This window comes from Mus caroli, chromosome 17 (assembly GCF_900094665.2).
Source record: "Mus caroli chromosome 17, CAROLI_EIJ_v1.1, whole genome shotgun sequence".
Classification (NCBI taxonomy): domain Eukaryota; kingdom Metazoa; phylum Chordata; class Mammalia; order Rodentia; family Muridae; genus Mus; species Mus caroli.
The window spans coordinates 2333435-2360285 of NC_034586.1; the positions used below are offsets into that span (position 1 = coordinate 2333435).

Consider the following 26851-nt stretch of genomic DNA (forward strand, 5'->3'; position numbering starts at 1 on the left):
GGCACTCACTTTGTAGACCAGGCTGGCCTCGAACTCAGAAATCCGCCTGCCTCTGCCTCCCGAGTGCTGGGATTAAAGGCGTGCGCCACCACACCCGGCCTGGGGTTTGTTCTTAAGGAACTCAGTCTGGGGTGGAGAGACAGCATCGTGCATGAAGTGCTGCAGCACAGCCATGAGGCTCTGAGCTCGGGCCTCCAGGCTCACAGCCAGTCAGGCACAGCAATGCTGACCTGAGAGAATGACAGCACAGGGAGGATGGAGACAGAATGATCCCTGGGCCTCTTGGCCTCCAGTCTCTCCAAATCTGTGAGCTCCAGGATCAGAGAAAGGCCATGTACCCGAAAAAAAAACATAGAGATTGAGCCCCCCCACCAACAGTCAATCTAGTTATTTTCCCTACACACAAATCTGACCAATATATTGATAAAGTTATATCACTAAGGTAGCTCTTATAACCTGTAATGTAATTTTAAACTTTTATTTACTTATTAGAACTTAAAGCTGTATCAAAAGGATGTCTGGTAACCTGCCCATTTTGTTCCACTCACAAAAGAGTTTTGGAATAACTCAGGTATGTGATGAAGTTCTGCCAGGGCACAGCACTAAGACAAGTGGAGCCCTGAATTACTTCAGGGAAACTGCATGTGTACATGCACACCAATTCTGTATTTTCAATGTTCCAACCAAATGGGCACACACTGCGCACATACTTTTCACACATGGTACGTCATTTAGTCTCACAGCAATTTTTAAACTGTATGTAAAAAAGTACTGGTTTAAAAAATAATCTTGGAAAAAGATTAAAAAAAAAGTCTTGGAGGGATGGAGCTATAGTTTGGTGGTAGAATGGCTGTCTAGAGTGTCAGCCCTAGGCCCTCATCCTAGCTCTTAGGCACTCACAGACCCACCTGTGTCTGTGTGTGTTCCCACCCCTTCTCCGTATCTCTTTGCAGTGTGTGTGTACGGACCAAAGAAACTTGAGGGAATAATTTTTTTACTTCAGTTTGCACTTTCCCCTTTCTCTTTATTCAAGGAATTACAAAGAAAAATATAAGTTCACTCGCTCAACACTGTTCTTTTTTGCTAGGAAGCATTCGGCTTCCTAGCAAAAGACTCAGCAGTTACAAAATAAAGGACTGATCATCCCATGAAACAGAAAAAGCACATGGAGTCCCCAGATGAAAGGACGGTCATTTCAAAGTCCTTTGGGGTTGTAATTGGAATTTGTTCCCAGGCTAAAGCACAGTTTATTAAATAAAAGTATTGCTAATAGCAGTGAAAAATGTATTCCTTGGGCAGGAAAGTGGCATGTTGGACAGACTGCTAAATCCATACATGCTTGTGTCCTGCTGTTGGTGGGAACAGCACACAGTGGCTCAGTGGGCTGTGTGTGTCACATGTGCGAGGCCTTAAGAAGAGTGGGTGACAGCGGGTGACAGTGGGTGACAGTGGGGGACAACAGTAGTCGTCAGCTGTCATGACTGTGAGAGAAGTTCCAACAGTGCTCAGTGGTGACTGAGGCTGGCTCCCACATGACATGGCTGAGATCTGCTAAGTGGAGAGGTGCTAACCTCAACATTTCCCACGTGGAGCAAACTTACACAACATTTCTGCCACCTGTGCAGTGGTTCTCAGTTCCTTTACACATAGGCTGCAGAGATGTTTTACTATGTGGGCCTTATCAATATCTAATGTACTAGAAATTAAAACTGAGAAATATACACTTTAGTCATTTAAAAGTACCAAATCATTAATATAAAAATATAAGCTCGTTTTTATATTAAGATAACTATCTTTCCAAACAAAACACCTACAGAGGACCGATGTTTTACATTTTTGTTAACCTCTTAAGTTTCTAGCCTAAAAGCTGGCTTTTCATATCTGTAGTGACTCTGCTGTAAATGCTTTCTTCTATTTTTCACTGATAGCTGAGGTGCATGAATAAAACTCGGGCCTCACACTGACATGGTTAGAACAAGAAGTGTTTTATCAGCTTGTCTTCTTTGTAATACACCAGTACTAAACAAAAAAGTCTTCTGGAGGTCGGCTGCCATGTGGAGTCCTATAAATAAGCATTTCTGCCATCTGTAACATTCAAATCCACCAGCCAGCTTTGCCCGCTGTTGGACACTACCCCATGCAGGTCGCCTACAGAAGGTACTGGTATCTACATATACAGCTCTTTCAGCTGTTGATCCCATGTGTTAAACACTTGTTTAAAATCACCATCAAATCATGACATCTCACCAGCAAAGCTGTTAAGTATGGAGAAGCTGTCAAGTGGACGCTGGTAGTTACGAGTGAGTCTAAGTGTTCTCAATTGAAAGCTTATTAACACTGTCAACAAAGACTGACAACCGCTTTCCTCAAGAGCCAGGCCTACTTTGTGTTTTTAAGAAAATGCCTGCCACAAACAGCCCATCTCTGAGTGACTGACAGTCTGCGGGAACACGTTGATTCAGCTGGTAAGGCAGCTGCTGCTTCTTGAGCAGAAGTGCTTCGTGCACACTCCCACCTCCCACGAACTTTACGAGTCAGGTGTTGCCAGTGTCATTATTAAATAGTTCATAATTTTACCGCTTCAACAACGACGCTTGCCTAATGCCGGTTCCTTTAATTCTTTTAAAAACGACTGGTGCGTCCCACAATGCAATACACAGAGACTGCAAGGACTGTTTATTGCGACCACCACGAGTATGCCACTGCTCTATGCCATCAGTGCGCATCTCTAAACATGAACAGGGAATGAGTTGTCTCAAGGACCATCAGGAGTTTTTGGACCACAGTTTACAAGTGTGTTAGAGCACAAATGGCATGTGTTATGATCCAATCCCAGAACAAAACAAAGAACCAAGCTGTTAGTATGTGGAAACAAGACAATCCCTGGGTTTTTTTCATTATCAGATTCTTAAACAGATTAAACCTTGGTTTCGAAACCAAACACAGCTTGGCTGTAAAGCACCAATATTGGTTAGGTCTTAATGACATCTGCCACAAATTAATTTCTTCTCTAAAAGTATTACATGGTATAGGGAGAAAATGGCCCATCAGAGGAGCCACAGAAGTGATCATAGTAGTTCCATAAACCTTTAGAGTATTGAGAGGGAAAGCATTTTCGATACATTTTAGTCTCCCGTCGTTATAGTATTCAAAGCTTAAGTATGACTATTACAGATAAGTGGAAGGGAATTCAATTGGTTTATGGTTTTTCACATAACATTTGTCTGTAGCACACATCAAGCTAATTACATAGTTATTGGTGTGAATATGTAATTGTGTCTCTCACAGCAGACATTTAAATTCCCGAGGGAAAGACATGTTTATTTTTGTACCCTATCCACCTTAATCATAGAGTGCCTGAAACATAAAGGACCCCAAGTAAACACTTGCTGAAGCGAACAGTAAGTCAGCAGTATGGGTGGGAGGGGAAAAGACAAGACATGATAAGCAACTACAATACATATTAAGAAATTCCCCACCAACCAGGGAAAGCAGGCACACGACAGACAGATCCTGCTAACAGAATAATATTCTTCTGTCTCCAGTGGGTTGTAGTTAGTCACCCAACACTTTATGAGCACCTACTATGTGCCAGGCACTTTATAGCGACTGTGGCTGAATAGCAACTGGCATTAAAACAAAAAACAAAGTTTTCACTCATTCTAAAAAAAAAATTTAACATCTAGGAAATAAATATACTTCTTGCAACCAGCACCAATAGTTTAAGTGATATTGTTTTTCTTTCAAAGCAAGGTCTCCTATTATCAATACTAAATTACTTATTCATGCTGTAGGGGAAACAGTAAGTTTCCAAAGTTTTGCTCAGTTATTCTTCAAAGTCTCATTCTGTTAATTTTAAGGAAGCACACACACACACAAATCAAGACTGACAACTAGTATACTTCTTAAACCCATGAGGGTTTGTGGGTGTATTTTAAAAACCATGTGAATGAAGGTCATTTTTTTTCCTATGCAAAAAGCTGTCCTTTGTTTAAAACAATAGCAATGCTATGAATGGATTTCAGAGTCACAAACCTTATTGAACCACTCAGGGCTTTTCTTTTTAGCTAATGATAATGTTGTAACAAATCCAGCTAGCATTCCCGCTGCGGCTGCAGAACCAAGGAAAATTCCACCTGCCAAGAATTGAGAGAAGGGATTAAAAATAAAGCTTAAAGAGATTTGCACAATGAAGTATCAGAAACTTTCAGGATTACATTCAAAACTCGAAACATCATGGCTAGGCGGCTCTTGTGAAGTGGGTCTGAGAAACCTGCGTGATCTCATGACCTCGGGTTTCTGGTTCAAGTGAACGCTCTGAAGCTCGGTTCTTCAGGGCTGAGAATGGGTGTTTTCCCTTCTCTCTGTCCTCTAGGACAGCAGCGCGAAGTTTATCCACAGGAAGAAGAGATAGTGGCAATCAGAAAAGGGCAGGGCACGAGAAAAACTAGAGATAAGGATGGGTAAATACAGTATGGACTGGAGAGTAGATGGCAGGATTTACCCGCCCCTGCCCAAGGAGACTTCGCCCGGTGAGTGACATATGGGTCCCACTGGCTGAGTTCAGAATAAGGGCTCTTAGAACAGAATGTGTTCCGGAACATCACATCCCAGCTCAGGGCAAGCATACCTTTAACCAGAAACAACCGATCGTCCGGAGACCCTGGAGCTTCTAATGCAGAGGACTCGCCGGGCCCAGAACCCGAGGTCTCCATTTTAAAGTCTCCTCCTCTACTGTTTCCGTCACCAAAGAGGCCCGAGTGGAAGCTCAAAGGAGAGAGAAGAAAGGTTCCGCGGCTGCTTTCCCTGTGCAACCTGAAGAAAGGTCCGGGTTTCCCACTTTCCCCACTTAACACTCTTGCAGTGAGAGAAGACAGGCTGCTCTCTGTCCCAGCCCAGAGCTGAGGGCGGCGCCCCACAAGACGGCCTCCTGGGAGGATCACTCGCCTTCTTGCAAGGTGATGATTTGTTGGACTTTAGTAAGGTTTTGGGTTTTTTGTTTTGTTTTGTTTTGTTTTCCCTACTTGGAAGAATACTCAGTTCCGACTCTAGGAGGCAGTGAGAGGTCGCAGATGGAGCCGGGAGCCCATCTGCCTGGCTTGGATCCTGGAGCTGTTTACCACTCCAGATACACTTGCACTGCTTCAAAGGATTTGGTCCGCACTAACAGGCCACGATTCTAAAAAGCAAGCCTCAATATTTTCCCCGTTTCTTTCTGAGAAATTTCGAAATAGTTGTTATTTCAGGGTTAAGTGACATGCCCAGTCCTGGAAGAGAACCATCTCACCAGCTTCGAAGCACACGCCCTTCCCAAGATCTGATTTGCTTGCCCCCAGTGGACGCGCAGGGCTGGCTAAATGATTGAATGAACTGAGCCAATCTAGAGAGCAGAGTACAGAGGCCCTCTCTCAGAGCTTATTAACACGGGCTCCAAGGCTGCCCCGGGCTTGCTGGGATCCTTAGCAGCCTGCAAGCAAGCCTGGGAGGATGATGTGCCACCGTCGACGGACAGAGTAAATGGCTATTGAGGGAAGAGGCTAGTGGGAAGTAGCCAACGTTTTCAGCCTCTCAAAGGGAGACTTAAGACATATGACATCATCTTTTAAAATGAAGCCAGTTCTTTAGCCTCTAGCTTTTTTCTGAGCACTATAAGGGCATGGGCACCTTGAGGGTAGAGATTGTTATCTACACTCATTTGATATTCCCCAGCTCTCAGTGTATTACCTGGGCATGTATAATAAATGCCTGTCCGAGGGACGGGTAAATGAAAGCATTAGTTTTTGCAGCAGTTAAATGCATTTATTAGCTCAGACCTGTGTTTGGGTCGTAAAGCACTTCTTATTTGTGTGAACTTGGTGTTTGTCATATAGCCTCTCGTTACCTCGTTCCCCTCAATTATTAACTATGGAAACAGTACCTCACAGGATTTCTGTGAAAGTTGAATGAAGAGGTGTGTGTGTGTGTGTGTGTGTGTGTGTTGTACATCCCTCTTGACCAGTTGAAAAGCTGATACAAGAGGATAAGTTCAAATCTAGCCTAGGTAACAAAACGAGACCCAGTTTCAGTTTTTTAAAAGGTGTGTGTGTGTGTGTGTGTGTGTGTGTGTGTGATGGAGTTACCATAGTGTCTGGCACACATAATATGTGTTTTAATTGCTGTTATCGTTGATTCTAGTAGTTTTTAAAGCATTACTCTACAAACGGTTAAAGCTGCTCAATCTCTCCCATTAAAGACTATATCTCTGAAAGTCTGGGGCAGCATGAGATTTCTGATGCTAGGCTTGGTTGAGGGTGACTGCTCTGTTTCTGTCCAGTTCCTTAGAAGCCTAGTTTCAGAGTCTGGGGAGGCCTCTTACAAGTGGGCAAATACTGTGCCCACTTGTAGGCACTTATAAGAAGGACTTATACTTCTCCTTTCCTGTCACATACAATAATAGTGACTATAGCCGCTAACCTATTGGATGCTTCCTATATGCCCTTGCTATATCTTTTTGGGTCACTGAGAGCCCATCAGATGGTACTGTTCAGAGCTGGCAGAATCTTTGAACCATGAGGCCTAGTGGTTCAAAGTCACTGAGAGGTGTGGCCTATAAATCCAGCTTTGGCTAATTCAAGAGGGACTGTGAGACCACAGCCTCTTCCTCTTCCTGTCCTTGCTCTGTTCAAGGCCGGAGTGGGTGCCAGGTGTGGTGGTGCATGTGGGTGTGTTCCAGAGCAGCCTTGTGCACATAGGAAGTTCCAGACCAGCCAGGGCTACATAGAAAGACCCTATTAAAAGAAAAAGACGGCTTTGCTCTGCTGCTGAAAGACCCACAACGTGAGGACTCCCCCACGTTCTAACTCAGGAGAGGTGACACCCCAAAGCACTCACGAGAAACGGTCTTGATGCAAACTGCAAGAGGTTTATTTGGGAAAGACCAGTGCACTGGGGACAACTAGTATCCCATGCAGGGGTAGAGGAGTCAACCATGAGCTCAAGGGGTCGGGAAAACAAAAGTCCAGACACAGACAAACAAGACCAGTGCACTGGGGAGAACTCATATCCTTCCCAAGGGTAGAAGAGTTGACAATGAGCTCAAGGGGTAAGGGGTTTATAAAGACACAAAACCCACAAACACCTGGCATTGGGCTATAGAAAGGCAAAACCCACAAACACCTGGCATTGGGCTATAGAAAGGCAAAACCCACAAACACCTGGCACTGGGCTATAGAAAGGCAAAAATTGCAAACACCTGGCATCCTGGAACAATGGGGCTATTTTTGACACAGATCTAGGGGCTTAAATAATTTTTTACTCTCTGTCAGGATCTTTTACTGCCTCTTCTCATCAGGATGGGGATGCGAAAGGACCCTTGCCTACAACTGTCTTGTTTGTTCATTTGCATGGATGGGACAGAATCTACCTAATCTGGACCAACACATTGTGACTGGAGTCTCCAAAACTGTGAGCAAAGATAGACTCCTCTCCTTTATATGTTAATTATCTCGAGTGCTTTGTCACAGTGATTGATGGGAAGCTGACAAAGTACAGCACCGCACTTAATGTTTCAAATGTTTTATTTCATTTAATCCTCTCTATAAACCCAGAAAGAATAACACATTCAAGTGCACACAGCTGTTGAGGGGCAGGCCTGGCTTTTCAAAGCAGGTTCTTCCTTAACTGATGGGCAGGTATTCTTCATCTGAGCTTAATTTCTGGTGTTACCGAGAAGGGCTTGGTGGTCACAGACTGCTGGCCCCATGCCAGAGCTTCTGAGCCAGGAAAGCTCTAAGAACTTCCATGTCTGCAAATGGAGAGCTTTTAATGATCTCTTTCTTTGCTGCGTCCCACCAAAAGCACAGACACATTTTATTTCAAGGATTATGTTAGTGTTTACCCTAAGGGCTTGAATGGAGACTATGTTTAAATCTAGGGAACTTGCAGAGTCCCTTGCCCCAAAGACTGTCTCATTGTCTGAGTGCCTCCAACCTGTGTGAGCCCTGTCTGGTTTTATAAAGGTGCTGGCACTTTGGCTGGCTCTTCGGTTGTTTTCCAGAGCCTCAGAAGCCCTTAAAGATCAAGGACGGGAATTCCTGGCTCTGTAACTGGGGCCACATTCCAAGTATCCCAGTGAGAACACCAAAAGGAAACATTTCTTAGAGATAGTGTTGTACAAGGTCTTCTGTGTCTACAGTGCTCAAAATCAGGAACTTCATGTTCAAGTTTATTGGGGGGGGGCTGTTTTATGAATCTTTGAAATTATTTTTGTTCTCATTTCATGTGCCTGTATGAAAATATGCTCTCTTTCCTCTCTCTCTCTCTCTCTCTCTCTCTCTCTCTCTCTCTCTCTCTCTCTCTCTCTGTGTCACACACACACACACAGGTATCCAAGGAGGGTGTGGAATCCCTTGCAGCTGGAGTTACAAGTGGTTGTGAGGCACCTTTCACAAGTGCTAGAACCAAACATGTCTGGAAGAACAGTGAGTGCTCTCAACCCTTGGCACCACTCCAGCTCTAGGACTTTCAACCTTCGGCTTCACCTTGTCTCTGTGGGAAAAAAGAGGCTAGCTTCAGATAGGTGATTTGCAAGCTGCAGAGCAGTCTCCTGCCAGACAGCAGGCTTTTCCTTTACATAGCCAGACAGCGATTCCTCGAGGGGGATGCAGAGATGAGAGCATGGAAGGGTTTGATGCTACTGCAAAGCTAGCACAAGTGTCATCTCAACACATGCACGATTTCCTTTTAGAGAAATGTAACGAGATGTTCTGTGTGTGTGTGTGGGGGGGGGGGAATGTAACGAGATGTCCTGTGTGTGTGTGTGTGTGGGGAATGTAACGAGATGTCCTGTGTGTGTGTGTGTGTGGGGGAAATGTAACGAGATGTCCTGTGTGTGGGGGGGTGGGGGATGCTGGGAAAGGGAGTTTGTCTAACACAGACATTGTTGCTATTTTGGTGTTTGATTGAGTCAGCTAAAAGTTCACACTAGCAATGAATCTGACCACATTTTTATTTCAAACTCTTTGGCCCCTGTATATTCTGTTTCAAATTTAGACAGCTAGAAGCCTACTTAGCCCTAGCTAGTTTCAACAATTTTTCAGATATTTATTTGGTGTTTCAGTTATTGTGTGTTTAAAATCTGAGGTGAAATTATTTTTAAAATCCAGTAAGGGTCATGTACTGGCCATGTCGGTCTTACTGCCAGTTGATGTGAAATAGTTGTCCCAACCCTAGGGCAAAGCTCTCTACGTTATTGTCTAATGAAGGTCACATACAGAGAAAGACCTGCTGGATCTGAGTCACAACGTTTCCTGTGAGGGAAAGGGGAAATAAGTTTTCTGTCTGCCGTCCTCTGCTCTCTACCATAATAAGCAAAACACTGAACAATGTTCATATATTTATATAACATTGGAAAATATTATACAAGGGACCAAGCACTAATTTAGAGATGAGGGAGAGTAAAGGAGTCGTGTACTTTAGAAACACTCTACCTTATTTAAAAGACATTGTTTTTCCACTTTAGATAGGAATGTTCTACAGGCTTTCAGGATCGCTCATCCATCTGGACCCTGGTGACAACGTTCTTGGAAAACAAAGAGCGGGAAGCATTATGTCATGTGGAGAAAGCCTGGGATGACTGATGAGCCCATGTGGTGCTGGCCTTCACCCATTCAGGTCTCTTGGATTCTTTCCAGCATCTGCACCAGCTCCCCAGGGCTGTATCTACCTTGTAGTGTTCTACAACGATCAACACAGGCAACGTCAAGCATAAGTACAGCTGTAACTCCCCTGAAGTGAGCCCAAGCTGGGGGCTCATCATTCACAGCCAGGATTCTGTTACTCTGTGTTTCAGAACCCGGTTCTGTAAGTGCCCCAGGCTGATGAATGTGTCTTTCTTGAGCACAGTAAAGTTGCCATCTCAGAGTCTTCCTTTCCATTTTTCTTTACTGCAGAGTGTTTTTTTTTTTTTTTAACCCGGCTCTTTCTTTGAGATCAGTTGGATTGTTACTCTTAATGATCATCCAGGAATCCCCTTGACAACTGTTACATTTCATAATTTACTAGATATTTTTCTACAAGAGAGCGATACATATTGTTTCCTTCAACTGCCTTCTTTTCTCTTTTCTCTTTTCTTCTTTTCCATTGTACAGGACTACCATCCAAGCTAAATTGCTACCATCTTTAGGATTTCTACTGAACCCACTCCCAACAGATCCATCAAAGCTGGGCCTGTGGGCTATTTTCATTCCCCATAGTAGGGGTCATAAGATCCTTATCTGAGTGTCCAGGTACCCCTTCCCAACCAGTTGTAAGCTATTTGGCCCTAATTGCATGTGGTCTTGGGGGAAGCGGTAGAGGATATGGATGGGGAAGGGTTGGGGAGGGGCTTCCATCTATGCAGTCCTATGGAAGCTGTCATCCTTGCTGGGTGCAGACTCCAGTGTGGCTATTTTAAGATCCTCTATACTCCTGCTATAACACTTACCCTAAGCTCTGTGACAAGCTCATTGGTCCCCAGAGTGAACTCTGGAGTGGTCAGACATATTTACTGTAAAAAATATTGTCAGACTTTCTTGGACTTGCCAGTGAGTGAATAATAACACAGGGACTTAATGATTTTATTATAGCTTAGGCCTAGCCTAGTCAACTCCCAGCTAGCTCATCTAACTTAATTATTTCGACTAGCCTAGTCCACATCCTGCCACGTGGTCTGCTACCTCTGTGTCTCTTCCTCTGTCTTTCCTGATATGTCCAAATGACAACCTCAACCACCACCACTCTTCTCCCAGCAACCTTCTCTCAGAATGGAAGTCCCCCCCTTCCCTTTCTTGCCCAGCTAAGTCTAATGAACAACCTCAATCACCATTACTACCACTACCATCTCCTCCTCTACTACCTTCTCCTTCCTCTTTCCCTCCCTCCTCCTCTTCTCCTCTTCCTCCTCCTCCTCCTCTTCTTCTTCTTCTCCTTCTCCTCCTCCTCCTCCTCCGCTACAGAATTAACAATTGAACAATACAAGAAGAACCTTCACGTAGTCCACCCCAACAACAACAACAAAAATCCATGATATCAACCACTTATGTCACTAAGTGGTTGTTATATATACTTTATTTATATTAATGACCATATCCTAACACGATGTAATAAAGATTATAATCTACATAAGATACCTGTAATTCAAAGCACTTGGGAGATGGAGACAGAAGGATCAAGAGCCCAAGGTCATCTTTGACTGCTTAGTGAGTTCAAGGCTAGCTTTTAAGACCTTGTGTCAAAACAAAGAAAAGCAAGCTTCAGTCTTACGTGTGACAAATAACTACACACACCAGTAAAATCTTAGCAAAACACTAATGTTGACATTGACGTCACTTTTCCTACCCACGACGCATCTTTCATGGTCCTGGTTCTGGGTTTACTCTGGGGAAGCATGAAAACACAGTGCTTTGCTTATCGGGCCTCACAGAGCCAGGCTTTACTGTTCTAGGCAGCAGAGCTTCCTTAGAATGTCACTGCCATCGTGGAGAAGAGGCTGGTTGCAGAAGTAGGTGTGGCAACCGGAACCTGGGTCAAACACCTAGAAGCAAGTATTCTTTCCCCCGAGATATATAAGCTTATGTTAGGGGTGTGGCAACAGAGGCTGCCAGCCAAAAGTGCTCCTGTAAGATACAGTAGGACTTTTAAACAGATAGCATGGTGTCATGGATTCCAGTGCAGCAGAGAGAGTTCAGAAGCTAAGCAGGAAGGAACACTGGTGTCACATTGGTTCATAGGAAGCAGGTCCCAACCCTAGGCAGAACTAATGACCTACAGACAGTAACCGATAAGTGCAAGACACAAATGAAGCTAAAGTAGCAAAGCACCACCTCAGTTCCAAAGTCCAGATAGGGGCAGCCTTAGCCTTAGGGAAGGAAGGGGCAGCCTTAGCCTTAGGGAAGGAAGGGGCAGCCTTAGAGAAGGAAGGGGCAGCCTTAGCCTTAGGGAAGGGGCAGCCTTAGAGAAGGAAGGGGCAGCCTTAGAGAAGAGAAGGGGCAGCCTTAGAGAAGGAAGGGGCAGCCTTAGAGAAGGAAGGGGCAGCCTTAGAGAAGGAAGGGGCAGCCTTAGAGAAGGAAGGGGCAGCCTTAGAGGAGGGGCAGAGTCAGACAGTCCAGGGCCCCGAGGGGAGCCCAAAAGGAACCGCATCTGACTGAGGTCAGGAAGAAGGCTGGCTCAGCCTTCCAGGTAGAGGGATAGCCAGGGCCTGCACTTGGCTGCTTGATTATCTGTATGAGGGGGTATACAGAGGCCTGAAATCCAGGTTGAATTCTGTTCTCCAAGCCATGTGCTCTGGACAGGGCTGACGTGGAGAAGGGGCACCTTTTCTGATTTACAAGACAGTAACTCCTGGGCAAGTATTGGCTTTGGGGAAGTGATAAATTATAGGGCTAGAAGTCAATTTCAAATTCAACTGTTGGGAATATATCATTATATCCCTTACTTTAAATGTATTTATTCTATCTTTCTTTCTTTCTTTCTTTCTTTCTTTCTTTCTATCTATCTATCTATCTACACACACACACATACACACACACACNACACACACACACACACACACACACACACACACACACGAAAGATTCCACAGTGTTCCTGCTAAAGGCTCAGAAGCAAATGTTGAGTTAAGGAACCACTGATGTTTGCACAGATTTAAAGTGCCTTTGGAATCCAGAGAAACCTGCCTTTAAAAGGTGTCTTCTCAGACGGCTTGAATTTTTATTATTTGGGTGGGGGACATAATGTAGCCTTTGGACATGTGTTTTATTTGTTGTTTGTTTTATAATTTTGGCTCACCCACTCGTCCTCTCTGCATCACCAAAGAAGTGTCTCCAGCCACTCCTCCCCCAGTAGGAGGATCACTTAAGTGATGCCTCACTGAGTTGGCCTCCTCTGCTTCACTCTTGCTTGTGAAAGTGATATCCACTGCAAATATGATGATACAGCCGATAGACTAGCTCAGTCTGCAGTAAATTGCATGCCGGCTAGACACTGGTATTTTATTTAGGCCAACTGTGCAGTGCCCAATGCCCTTTTTAAAACATTTGACGCATTTCATGGACTGAGTGGGCTATAAATAAAGACAACCTCGAATCCTAGAAAATGTGAAATGTTGTGTGAGGGGCTACACCACGGCCAGCTCCATGGACAGTGACTCTTCCAAAGTGACAACAAAACAAAACAAAACCAACCTGGGTTGGTTGTTGACAATCCTAGGTCAAGTCCCCAGCCCTGCTAGTGACCAGGATCAGCCTGTCTCCATGTCAGTATGGGCCCTGTTTTCTTCCTCTGTAATTTTGAGGAAATCACAGCTCTTTCCAAGTATCTTCTTGGGGCATGCCAGTTTCTGAAGCTGCTGTGTTACCTGGAAACACACTTACTTACCCTCCTCTCTCTGCACCTCTCAATATTTCATAATTAAGTTTGACGAACAGAACGGGATGAAGTTCTTACCCAGGGCTTCTCTAGACCTTCAGCAGGGGAGCACGGGAAGCCACAACTCTGTCAGTGACCAAACGTCCTCTGTTCAGGGGCAGCTCACGGACTCAGGTATCCTTGTGTGTGATCCCAGAAAATACAAAACTAGTTGGTGGCTAGGATTCTTTGAAGTCCCCAAACTCCATAACAGATGTCTCTTTTACATTTTGAGAGAGAGAGAGAGAGAGAGAGAGAGAGAGAGAGAGAGAGAGCGAGAGAGCGCATTTGCTGCCCTGCTGTAGCTTCTGTCACATCTAAAATTCAATGGTGTCACCAACTCTGCAATTTTTCTGGGCCAGAAAGGTTGTGAGGGCAGATTTTATGAAGGGGCTAGGAACTGTCCTTCTAACTTGAAACGAAAATACTGATTCTCTTTCTCACATCAGGTCATTGAGTTTTCAGTTTACTCAGATTCTAAGAGAAGATGAAGTTTTATAGGGGAATGGGCAAGCAAAATAATCTACTTCATTCCGATCAATTAGGAAGAAAAATGTGGTCCCCCAAAGCACATTCTGAATAGTGGTATTGAGAAGCCAAAATAGACTGACGCACGGTAGAATTAGATGCCCTATTTCAAGCCCTGCCGTATGGTTAGCCTTATTTGGCTGCTGCTTCCAGAGCTGCATGACTATGGTAATGGAATGACCTTGAAGCCTGCAGCAGATCAGCTCCAATCCAGAGAAGACTGTGCTTTAAGTCCTTACATTGCAATTGTAGCCACAGGCCCACCATGCTTTGGAGGTTCCTTCTCCCTTGCAACTCTCCTGAATTCATTGGGGATTCTGCTGTGGTGTGAGCACCATGTGGGAAATCCAACCACACCCTCGGCTTCTGAGGAGAACAAGGAGCCACAGTCCCAGTTACAGATCTGCAACCCACTGCCCAGGAAAAAGCAAATCAATCAGAGTCACCCACCAGACCCAAAGGGAGGCACCTGTAACCCAGCAATTTCACCCAATGGACAACCATGTGCTTTGTGTATCCATTAGATCGGTAATGTCTTGGCTGTGCCTTCTGTAGCATAGATCAGCCTGCTCATCTCTCACCGAGTGCTTCAGAAGTCGTCCTGTGTAGGCTCTTACACAGATGCACCTTTTCTGGCTTCCAAACTTGCTATCAGTCTTCTCCAGGAATCTCCCTGGCCCTCATGGGAAACTTTGTTAGAATGGATCGACACACCCTTCCTCATGTAAATCGTTTTCTGTGATTGGCTCCTTGCATACAGGGCAAGGGTAGAGTAGGCCCAGGGCAGCTGGCAGCTCACACGGCCACGTATGCCACCAGCTTCCCCTGTCATACATCACCTTGAAGCCGAGGTCTTCACAAGGCCATTGAATGGTTGGCTCTCGTTCCTCATCTTGCTTGTGGTTAGTTTGGATGTCTTTGCTCTGCTCCTGTTCCTGGTCCTTTGGGAATTCCACTGCAAGAGAATCAGGTCTTCTAGGGCTTTATTTGGCCCAGTGCATGTTGCTTGACTCTGGGCATGACACCTAGGATGGACCATGCAATGGACTGGACAAGTATGACATTACTGGTGCACAAAGGAATGCATGTGCTCTTCACGTAACAGACCTTCCTTGCCACCATTCTTCACATTACTAATAAGGCTGCTCTCAAAGCTAGAAAGCACCAGTTCAGAGGATGACTGGTTCAGATCATGAACAATAGCATCTGAGGCCATACCACAGTGTTTCTCCCTCTCCCTCTCCCTCTCCCTCTATCTCTCCCTCTATCTCTCTCTCTCTCCATTTCAACATGTTTATGGGCACCTAACAGGTAGCAAACTGGATCAGAACAATAACCAAATGGATTCAAGTGCATCTGATAGCAAGGAACAGTTAGACTATTTCAAAGCAGTGAAGGAAATATTTTTAAAAATGTATTGGGCAGTTGTCTAATTATCTAAGGAAAAACTGATTTGTCTCTCATAGGTCAGTTATAGAAACTCATAGAAACTACTAAATAAAGGGAAGAAAGTGGATATGGATCCATTGGAACACATCCTTGGACTGGGAAGCTTTCTAAGCATGAGCTCAAGTAAATAAATATAGATTAACTTGGCTACATAAAAATCTGGAGAGCTCTCTAGGGCAGATGGAATTTGTGTCTTTAATCTTCCCCTTTGCATTGGGAGTGGCAGGTTTGGGCCAGGGGACATAAGCAGGGATTACCTGATGTTATCTCGTCTTCTCTTTTCCTGGATCACAGATGTGATGGCTGCACACTAGAGCAGAAACTTAGGAGTTGCCAAGAGAGGGCAGGGATGTGAGCCTTCACACTGCCAACCGTGTGTGACTCAGTCCCAGCAGCAACTTCTCCACTGGATATTTGACATGTGTGGTAAGAAGTCCCCTCATGTCTGACAGTAGAGTTGGGCTTTCTCTTGCTTGGCATCAAATTCAGTCCTCCCTGATTCCAAATTAATAGAAAAACACCACACTGTAGAAAAATGCAAACAACAGAAAAAAGCGCTTGCAATGTGCATTACCAAAGTGAATTTCCCTCTAAACATGAAAACTTCTACAAGTAACAAGATGTAGTCTAACCCTAAAAGAGTATGAATAGGAACATAAAAAAATAAGTAACTCAAATAGTAAGTTCAGTAAAAACTTCAGCTTCACTAGTAACTAGGAAAATACAAGTTAAAGCAAATTTTAATGATTTGCCACCAACAAACATTGCAAATGCTAGGAGAACTAGACTGTCTTCCAAAAAGCAATCTGCAAAATGTAATGCAAGATTGGGAGTGTGCATCTTCTTTTGTCAGAACACGGTCCAGGGAGATGGTAAGGAGAACTTGAGGGCTTGTGAGAACACTCCAAGAAAACGGTGAGACTCCTGTGACCAAAGTTCAGAATGCAGAATTGTCCTTGGACTGTGTTTCATGCTTTTCCCAGGTGTGGATGCAGTGAGTTCACTTCATTTCAACTGAATATTGTCCTTTGTTTATATGCCTCTATAGAAAAACATGTTTTTGCTACATGGGGATCTCCTTGTGATTATATACGGCTTGAACTCATGAGAACTTTACTCAGGTGACACTTAATCCTCAGAGTATAAACTGTCTGATGCTCTGAATAAAGCTGGCTCTTTCCTGAGTCTGCCTCGCTCATCGGCTCCATCCTCCCAGGTCCCACTGCCTTTGGGAAGCAGTGTGGAGTGGAGTGATGGTCGATGAAATGCAAAGGTTTGCTGTGAGGATTCTGCAGGAGTGCTGTGGGGAATTACAGAACAGTGGGAGATGTGGGCACTAAGAGAACTCTAGTTAGATGGATCGTAGGACTGCCCCAGGTACCCCAAACATGCAGCTGTTAGTCTGCAGTTAGGGTATATTTGGTGACATGCAACAATGTTCATTATTCATGATTAAGTGAACAGCAGGTTGACAGACATCAGTAAGGATAAAATAATTGTTTTCATTACTAAGTGAGTTTACATATTTATGTGTGTCATAAATAGCATGGAGGAATATATGTTAAGGCCTTTCACATTATTCCTGGGCTTGGACCATATTTCCTGCTTACTACTGATATATAAACATGTGTTGCTTATGGGCTGGCAAGATGGCTCAGTGGACAAAGGTGCTCAAAGATGAATACCTAAGTTCAATACCTGAGTTTGACAGGGTGAAAGGAGAGAACCAACTCCCACAGATTGTCCTCTGCCACAGGAGCCCTGTGGCCCCCAAACAAACACACACATGGACGCCCACATGCACACATAAGCACACACATGCGCCCACACATACATGCACACACAAACACACACAAGTGAATCTGATATCAAAAGATTTTAAATGTAATTTGTTTTTGTTTTTGGAGACAGGGTTTCTCTGTATAGCCCTGGCTGTCCTGGAGCTCACTTTGTAGACCAGGCTGGCCTCGAACTCAGAAATCCGCCTGCCTCTGCCTCCCGAGTGCTGGGATTAAAGGTGTGTGCCACCACACCCGGCTTAAAATGTAATTTTTTTTAAGCTAGGAATGATAGCACACCACCACAGTAACAGAAGGTTATTGGAGGTGACACAGGAGGAAGATGAGTTTGAGGTCAATCTTGTCTACACAGAAAGATCTGGGCCAGTTCCACACACATACAGTGAGACTCTCTCTCATTAACAATAAAACATGTATTACTTTTGAATTGGGAAAATCAGATCACTCTAACATGAGTTCTCAGTGAGCAGGGGAATTAGGAGAACTGATTGTTTTGATGGAGTCGAGCTGAGATAAAGTGAGGTGTTTGACCCACAGTGAAGATAGGAGAGTATTCCAAGTTGCCCTGCAGCCAGCTCCCTCCGGTGTGATTGACACAGTCAGCACAGATGGCGTGTGCTCACCATCAGCTTCTGCCAACATGCTCTTTCTGCATGGTGGGCAATGGACAGGGCTGCACGCTCTGTCTACCCAAGGCCCAGGCCTCCCATTCTGGGGGTCTCTGCATTTCTCTGTCATGACCTATAGCCAGTAATTCAAAATTGAAACCTCCAAGGACTAATTTTATTTCTTTTTACTTCCAAGATTTGGGCTAGGGGTCATGAAACTATATATAGCCCCTTAATACTGGTGGAGGCATACATATTGGACTCCCTTGGGCAGGTAATGCGTATTTTGTCTTAAGAGCAGGAGAGGCAGGCGAATTTCTCCACAGCTGGCTTCAGCCGACCTCTGGGCTGACTTTACCACTTTCTAACTTACTGCTTTTTCCTAATGCATCAAACCAGGAACAAGAACTGCATCTCAGTTACTGGATGCTGCATGCAATCTTGCTACTACACAGTACTGAAAGTGACTGTTTCCTTTACGGCGGTCATGAGCTTGACCTTTCAAAAATCACATGTACCAGCTGGAATTTCTCCAGCAATTCTTTTTTAATGAAGCAACATTTTTTTTATTATTAAACTAAGAGCAGGACTGACGTGGGGGAAGTAGGTTGCATGGGAGTGGGTTTGGGATATTGAAATTTATTATAATTACACCTGTTACCAGGGGCCCAGCAGAAAGTGGAAAACCCCTCAGCTAGGCTAGCAGAAGTTTCTCCCATGAAGGGACTCTTTACAGTGTTTTGGCAGGGCTCGGGGAACCCAGGAAAGTGAGGGCAGAAACTCTCAACTGTAGAGGGACTCAAGAGACTGTGACCTTCAGGGAAATGGGTGTGGGTGGGGCTGATCAGTGGCACCAAGTGTGTCCCCTGCTGAAGCAGGGTGCCACCACAGGAAGGGTGGCATCACTCCCAGAGCAGGAGCTAGAGCTTAAAAAGAGCAAGGGGAAGGTTACTCTGCTTCAAGCCGTCCACTATCCCCTGCTGCGTATCATTGGCCGGTTCCTAGCAGGCATCAGCTGGAAGGGAACTTGGAGGGTTCACAAGGGCAGTGAGTGGAAGGCAGGGAAAGCAATGAACAGAGAGGACACAAGGGGGGGTCTCCCCCACACAAGGATTTCAAATACAGGGTTGCCATTGCTCCCGCGTCTCCTCCAGGTTCAGCTATGTAGGTTGTAGTAATTCAGAAGTTTCAAGAGATTACTGAAAAGGCCCAGGAGAATCCCAGGGAAACACACCTTTCGCTGAACATTTGAGCTTCCCTAAAAATCAGGCACTAAAGTCCTTACCTCCCATATGGGAGCAGAAACTCTGGAAGGTTATCAGTTTAAGTGAGATTATGAGGGTGAGCCCCTCCCCCATCTCCCCCCACCCCGGCTCCCCTTCGTGCCCTTGTGAGAAGAGACACCAGAGGAATCTCATTCCCATCACCATGCAGAGACTCATGCGGCTGTTTGCAGCCCAGGAAGTGAGCTCTCACTAGAACCAAAGCATGCTGGTATCCTGAGTTCAGGCCTTTATCTTGTTGAATCATGAGAAATAACTTTCTGTCAAGTCAGTCTACAGTGTTTTGTTATGGCGGGCTGAGCTGAGGACGACCCAGGCACACATGTTCTAAAGATGGTAGCAGCCACCGTTTCTTGTGCACGGCTCTGGGGCCAGTCACAGCATCCAGTGATTATGTGCAGTGGGCTCCTTCAATCCCAGTACCTGCCACAGAGACGCTGCTATCCCTCTTTGACCTAAGAGGACGCTGTTGTCTAAGGTATTATTCCTCCCTCCCCCAAGTCATGTCGCCAGCCAGGTGAAGGTACAATCACTAAGTAGAATGGTCTGGAAACCACAGTTATAAGCAGATGAGGTAGGTGCTATTCTGGAGTTAGCTTAGGGTCTCTTGCAGAAGAAACAACGAGATGAGCTGAGATCCTGGGAACTGAGGTGCTGATTGGTGCTAACAGTCTGACAAATCCAGGGCGTGGAACTTTGCTTTCCGCCCAAGCTGGCCTTCCTGGGACTGACATCAGCATCTCCTTGTTTTAACTGACAAACAATAATTCTATATACACATGGTGAGCAATGTGACGTTTTGAAGTATTAATGTATGTACACTGTGACACGGCTGAATTGAGCTATTTAGTATAAGCACCATCCACGTGCCTTTCACGGTGAGAACCTCTAAGACTTACTCTCCTAAGAGTTTTCAGGTATGCAGCATGTTGATCTCACCAGTCACCACCACCTTGTGCTATCCTTGTTGCGCTCACTCTTCCTGGGTGAATAAGATTTTCTTTCCTTTGACCAACATCTCCTCCAGTCGCCTCTGCTCCTGCTCCTAGTCACTGGAAACCATTCTACTCTTGGCGTCTGGCATCTATGATTTCAGCTCTTTTCAGCTTCCACCTGTGAGGTCATTTGACATTTGTCTTTCTGATTTTTGGGTTTTGAGGCAGGGTCTCTTTATGTAACCTTGACTGTTCTGGAACTCACCGTGTGGGCTGGAATTAAAGGTCTGCATCATCCCACCTGACAGCATTTGTCTTTCTGTGTCTCTCTTGTTTTACATAATGTCATCCAAAGACATCCAGGTTCTGTGAAGAACAGAATTTCTGTCATTTTCAATGCCAAATAATATTCTGGTTTTTTTAAAAGATTTATTTATTTATTTATTTATTTTATATGAGTACACCGTAGCTGTGTTCAGACACACCAGAAGAGGGCATCAGATCCCATTGCAGATGTGAACCACCATGGGGTTACTGAGAATTGTATTCAGGACCTCTGGAGTAGTAGTCAGTGCTCTTAACCTCTGAGCCATCTCTCCAGCTCACCCCAAATAGTATTCTTGTACATATATGCTACTTTTTAAAAATGCCCCTTTATCTTTTGATGGACATTTAGGTTCATTTCTGGTGTTGGCTGTTAAATATAGGGCCACAGTGAACGTAGAAATGCAGACGTCTTTCAGCATCTAGTCATTTCCTTCATGTACATACTTAGCTGCAGGCTTTCTGGGTTGTATGGTAGTTCTGTCTTTAATTTTCCGAATAACCACCATGATGATTTTCAAAGGCTGTGCTAGGATGGCCTGGGACAAATGCTATCTGGCCAATATTTTGACATCTTGGAGAAGGCAACCCAAGTTGTTAGAGAGTGATGATATTGTCTCCTCCATAGATGGGACATATTTCCTATAAGAGTTCAAATTAGAAGTGGGGCCGAGGAGGTCATAATGTTCATGTTATTAACATGAAGCTCTAGAAGACACTTGCAATTACTCAGAGGATTGGACACGCTAGGACAAAGACAGGGCCAGGGAGGTGAGTCAGCCGATAAAGTGCTTATCACACAGGTATAAGGACCTCAGTCACATCCTTAGCACCCATGTTAAAATCTAGGTTCTGGGGCAAGCACCTGCCATCCAAGGTCTGGGAAAACCAGAGACTGGAGGCTATGATGATGATGGTGGTAATACAAGAGCGTGTGTGAGGGCACGGCCAGCCAAGGAAGCTGAAGCAGTGAGCTGTGGGTTCCGTGAGATTCCTTGACTCAAAAAAATAAGGTGGAGAGTCTGTGGGAGGCACCCAATATTTATCTCTGGCATCCATGCTTAGGTACACACACACACTCACACACACACACACACACACACACACACACACACACACACAGAGAGAGAGAGAGAGAAGAGAGAGAGAGAGAAGAGAGAGAGANCACACACACACACACACACACACACACACAGAGAGAGAGAGAGAGAAGAGAGAGAGAGAGAAGAGAGAGAGATAGAAGAGAGAGAGAGAGAGAGGAGAGAGAGAGAGAGAGAGAGAGAGAGAGAGAGAGAGAGAACAAAGACAGCCCACCTTGCAATTCCACTTAAAATGTGTAATTAAGTAATTGATTTTAGATGTGATTTTAAATTAAGTCTAAGACTTGATTAAATGTATAAATAATATTGGAATGTTTAAGCGAACTGAGAGTCAGTATTACTTATAGATTCAGTTTATTAGATTTATTACTATTGCTTAAGTGCTTGGAACGTTTTTGCTCCTTAAGATAGGTATTTGCAGCAGTCCAGAGGAAAATGGAATGTCTTCAATTTATAACTGTAGTATCATATTGTCAAGGGGGGTTTAATTAACTACAACATAAACGGCAATGATCGTTCAAGGGAGTTTGGTCTGCTCAGCTTGAGTCATTAATGAAAGATATCAGAAGCTAATTATTCTTGCTTCACTACACCTTTAAGCTAAGAGTTATGATTTAAATTTACTAAAGGAGTCACTCATGTTTTAAAATACTCCATGCTCTGGTGGTAGCTGTGGCTTGGTGGTAGAATTTTGTTTAGCGTGTGTCAAGTCTCCTGTTTGATTCCTAGCCCTGCGAAATATAAATGAAAAATAAATTGTGGAGCTAGAGGTCTAGCTCAGTTGGTAGAATGCTTGCCTGGAGTAGCATGCATACAGCCCTGGGCTCATCCCCAGCTCTGTACAAACAGGAAGGGATGGAATTCTCTGGAATCCCAGGGCTTCAGAGATCAAGGTGGGGAGATCAGAAAGAAGGCCAAGGCCATCCTGGGCTGTACAGGGAGTCAAAGGCCAATCTAGATACACTGACGTGCCTGTCCCCCAGGGCTCCCGGGGGAAGCTGGGGAGCAGCACTGCCTCATTCCAGGAGGGACAAGGACAGATGTAAAAGGAACATTAGCTTTGTATCTGTGTGCCATTCCCCGTAAGGAATGCACACACACACACACACACACAGAGAGAGACAGAGAGAGAGAGAGAGAGAGACAGAGAGAGACAGAGAGAGAGACAGAGAGACAGAGGGAGAGAGAGAGAGACAGACAGAGACAGAGAGAAACACAGACACAGAGACAGAGACACAGACACAGAGATGACACAGAGACACAGAGACAGAGACAGTGAATATCTCCCTAGCAGCAGGAGTCAGCAGGAAGCTGACCACAGATGACAGGGCCTGAAATACACCTTAAATCTCTTCTATTGTACTACTCTACATTTTTGCCAAATCAACACCTGGTCCTAGAGGAGAACTAGCTATTGCTGTTTGTCCAGTGCTACCTCGACACCAATACCATTTCATGTCAGTCTTATACAAAAGCCTCAAGGAACTCTGGCTCTTATTTAAAGGGCTAACATTTCTGCTTTATAATGTAGCAGTGGTTCTCAACCTGTGGTCAAACGACCCTCTCACAGGGGTCACATGTCAGATATGCTGCCTATCAGACATTTACATTATGATCCATAACAGTGGCAAAACTGCTGATATGAAGTAGCAACAAAAATAATTGTATGGTTGACAGGGGTCGGTCACCGTAACATGAGGAACTATATTAAAAGGCCTCGGCATTAGGAAGGTTGAGACCCACTGGCCTGGAGCCTGATGGGATGTCAGTATCAGAGCAGATGCCATTCCCTGACTGGCAGTCATTAGAAATGGTGAGACATGTGTAAGCCAAGGAGTTAAACATCCCCTGAAGGGAAGAGTCGGGAAAATAACAATGGTAAGCTGGGTATCACTCACGCAGTCACCCACCAGAGTCCTCAGCTACGTGTACCCTGAACACAGAAAACCTGACACAGCATTGTCTGAAGAGATCCACCAGACACAGGAGACAAGCAGTGCCTGCCTGTGACAGTGCCCCAGTGAGAACCTGCAGGCATGCAGGGACACACCTGGGATAGGCCTGTTGTCCCCATGCCAGCCGGTGACAAAGCCAGGCCCAGGACCCCAAGTTATCAACTCTCCAGTTCCTTGTACTCTAAGGCAGTGGTGTCAGTTAATCTGACAAAAGGATAATCGAGCTACAAAGATTCCAACTAAATATGACAGGGCGAATTAAGGGTTATATAGTTTGGGGGAGGGGCTAGAACTATTCAGGTCATTGGCTGAAGGCTAAGGTACCAAGATGCCTCATTAGCATAGGAGGCACACCAGGAATCTCAGGTGCTTGCTGGACAGGGGAAAGGGAGCTGGACCCGTAACATCACCAAGGTTACGTGACATTCCGAGGGTATAGGGTATGCGGGTTTCAAGCTCCCCAGACAAGGTCAGAGGAGAAGCTCTGCTGGTAATGGGAGGCCTCCATTTTGCTGTACACTTAGAAGGCTATCAAGACAATGGTAGACCTTGACCTTAATTAGCAGGGCCCAGCACACTACACAATCAATCAATAAATAAATACTTAAATTGATAAACAAGTAGATAAATTTTACAAAGTTCAAAGAAGGACCAGAGGAAGATGGCAGTGGGGATAAAGACTTGGGGGTAATATTTAGAGGCTTCATAAGATATGGATGTATAGGTAAGGTACCTAAAGATGGTGGAGGCATGAGCTGAGAACCATCTCTTACATGTCCTCTTCAAGTAGAAAATATGGCATTGTGGGAAAGGGTAACTGAGTAACCCCGCCTCCACCCCAGATTCAGCCCTAAAACGTGCCCAGCATTGAGAGACCTACTTAGTGCCTCCATTCCAGTCTGCGCCCTGCTCATAGTAAATGTTTCTGTTCCACCATGACAGAATCTACTTTCCTACTGATAACCAGAGTCACTACTTACTATTCACTGTTTCCTCTGAGCTGTTCTTACGTTAAATAGGCCAGCCCTCAGGGCCATGTTTTTTTATGGCTTACTTAACCCATGGCAGCTTCTCTTTCTTCCTCTTACCCCATGGCAGCTTCTCCTTCCTCCTCCATTCACCTTTCCCTCCTTGTGGTTGGTTCTTCAACCCCAAGCCTGGGAAACCTAAACCCCACCTATGTCTCTTCTGCCCAACTATTGGCTGTTGTCATCTTTATTTACCAATCAGAAATAAACTTGGGGCGAGGGTCACTCACATTCAGACTCTCACCTCTGAGGCAACCAGTCTGGGAGGGGGGTGGTAAAATTAGCATTAGAATAGAAGCAGCATTAGACCAACCACTACATTTGCATGTATATGACTACTGATAGTCTATTCCTCTTTCTTTCTAAGTAGCATCTATTGTGTGACTATAGTTTACTTACTGTACTCTTGATGTATATTTTTGATATTTTCTTTTTAGGACCATCATGAATAGTGCTACAATGAATGTTCTTGTTCACAATGTTGATTGATGATTTCCAGGAGTGGGATTTCTGCTAGAGGGGAAGGATGCAGCAAATGCCAAAAGACAGTTTTGTAAAGTGGTTTTGCTAGCTAGCTTTTTTGATATAACAAAATTCCCAAAATATAGTGGTTTCAAACAGAGACTCATGGTTCTCTGGGTCACCATAGGAGACTGGATTCATCTAGAATGCTTACTCCATGTGTATCAGCTGGTTTGGACCAGCCTTTGCAGTCAGCAGTTAGTGGATGGTCCCATTCATGGGTCTAGCAAGCAGCTGGTTGCCATTAAGAGCAATAGTGGCACAGGTGACTCATTATGGTCTCCTGGCTCACTCATTAGAGTTATTAGAATCCATGGTCATTAGGAGTGGAGGCTTGCTCATTAAGGTCATTAGGATCCCTGGCTCACTCATTGCCTGGCAATGGAATCTGACTCCAGTCACATGGTGGTAGTCACAGAATTCCCAAGACAAGAGAGTGAACTCCAACAGAGCAGCTCTCCCCTAGCTTTTTTTGTGTCACACCTGCATACTTTTCCTGTGTCTTAGTAGTGAAAGAATGTCATGTGACTAAGTCCAGACTCCAGGAATGAAGACATAAACTTTATTTAACTGCAAACTAGATAGGTCAATTGCAACTTGCATATACATGTGTGGATATTTAGTGGCCTTTTAAAAATTAATTTCCCACAACATTTTGCATCAATGTATGTTCCTACTAGCCATGATTAACATCCAGTCTCATCTTTATCAATCCTTGGCATTGCCACGCCTCTCTCATTTTAGCTATTCCTCTGGGTGATAACATCTTCTTTTGCTCTGAATTTTCATTTTCTTCCTGATGACTGGTGCTATCAAACAGCCTTTGTGCTTGTTCCTCTTTGGCTGCACTTTCTTCAAGAGCCTAATCAAGCTCTATCTGTCTCTTTTCTATGAGATATTTTCCTTCTCAATTATTTGTAGAGTGCACAGACATCATATGATGGTCGATCTTGCTTGTCAGCTTGACCAAATCTGAAATCAAACAAAAAGCAGATAGCTGGGTTCTCCTGTGACAAACTTTCTTGATTGCATTATCTGAAGTGGTAAGAGAGTCCCCCCAAATATGGGTGGTACCTTCCCATGACATCCCAGGAAAGGAGGTGGAAGAAGGAAGTTTGTGCTTTTTGCCTGCTTGCCTTCACTCTGCCTGAGAGGCTCACTTGCATCATGGCTGCCAGCACTGAATTCCTTCAATATGAGGTTCCAGGTTTGGACTTCCAATTTGGATAGAAAATCAAGCACTCATTCTTTACGTTAGTAGCCACCCGTCTATTTCTGTGAAGAGACACCATGGCCTAGGCAACTATTATGAGAGAAAGCATTTACTTGGAGTTTGCTTACAGTCTCAGGGGTATCGTCCATTATCACCATGTAGACCAGCACTGGAGCAGTAGCTGAGAACTATATCCTGATTTGTTGTAGGGAGAGAGAAGGTAGAGAGAGCAGATAGGGGGAGGGGGAGGGAGGGGAGGGGGAGGGGTGAGGGGGAGAGGGAGAGGGAGAGGAAGAGGACTTGATATGGGCTTTTAAAACCTCAAAGACCATCCCAATAATACTAGCAAGGCTACACTTGATCCTTCTAATCATTTCAAATGATGTCACTCCCTGGTAAGTAAGCATTCAAATATATGAGTCTATGGGGGCCCTTCCTATTCAAACCACCACAGTAGCTATCCATTTTTCCATCTTCTTTACATTTAGTGCCTTGAATCCCATTTAAATGTGCTACAGTTACATAAAGGTGATGAGGTTCTTATCCTGTGTTACCCTCTGGGCACTGTATTATTTTCTTTCCCACATAGGTATATGGCCCATCTGGAATAGCATTGAGCTGTGAAGTAGGAAATCAAGGCTCACCCTTACATAGACCAACTGTTGTTTATTGGAGGGGTCATTTT

At 44.7% G+C, this 26851-nt stretch overlaps 1 protein-coding gene and 1 long non-coding RNA gene across 2 annotated transcripts in view; one reads left to right on the forward strand and one right to left on the reverse strand.

The window, feature by feature from the left end:
* Positions 1–4760, reverse strand: part of Tmem242 (transmembrane protein 242) — a 29070-nt gene extending 24310 nt beyond the window's left edge. Inside the window, exons 1-2 of the mRNA XM_021149728.2 lie at positions 4631–4760; positions 4036–4136 (exon numbers count right to left, since the gene is read on the reverse strand). Of these exons, the coding sequence (XP_021005387.1) occupies positions 4036–4136; positions 4631–4715 (186 nt within the window). The 5' untranslated portion in view covers positions 4716–4760. The remainder of the gene's footprint in view (positions 1–4035; positions 4137–4630) is intronic.
* Positions 4761–4850: 90 nt separating this feature from the next.
* Positions 4851–9903, forward strand: LOC115029742. The gene is made up of 3 exons (XR_003835300.1): positions 4851–4958; positions 7305–7443; positions 9500–9903. It is a non-coding gene; the product is annotated as an uncharacterized LOC115029742 (long non-coding RNA).
* The last annotated feature ends 16948 nt before the right edge of the window (positions 9904–26851 follow it).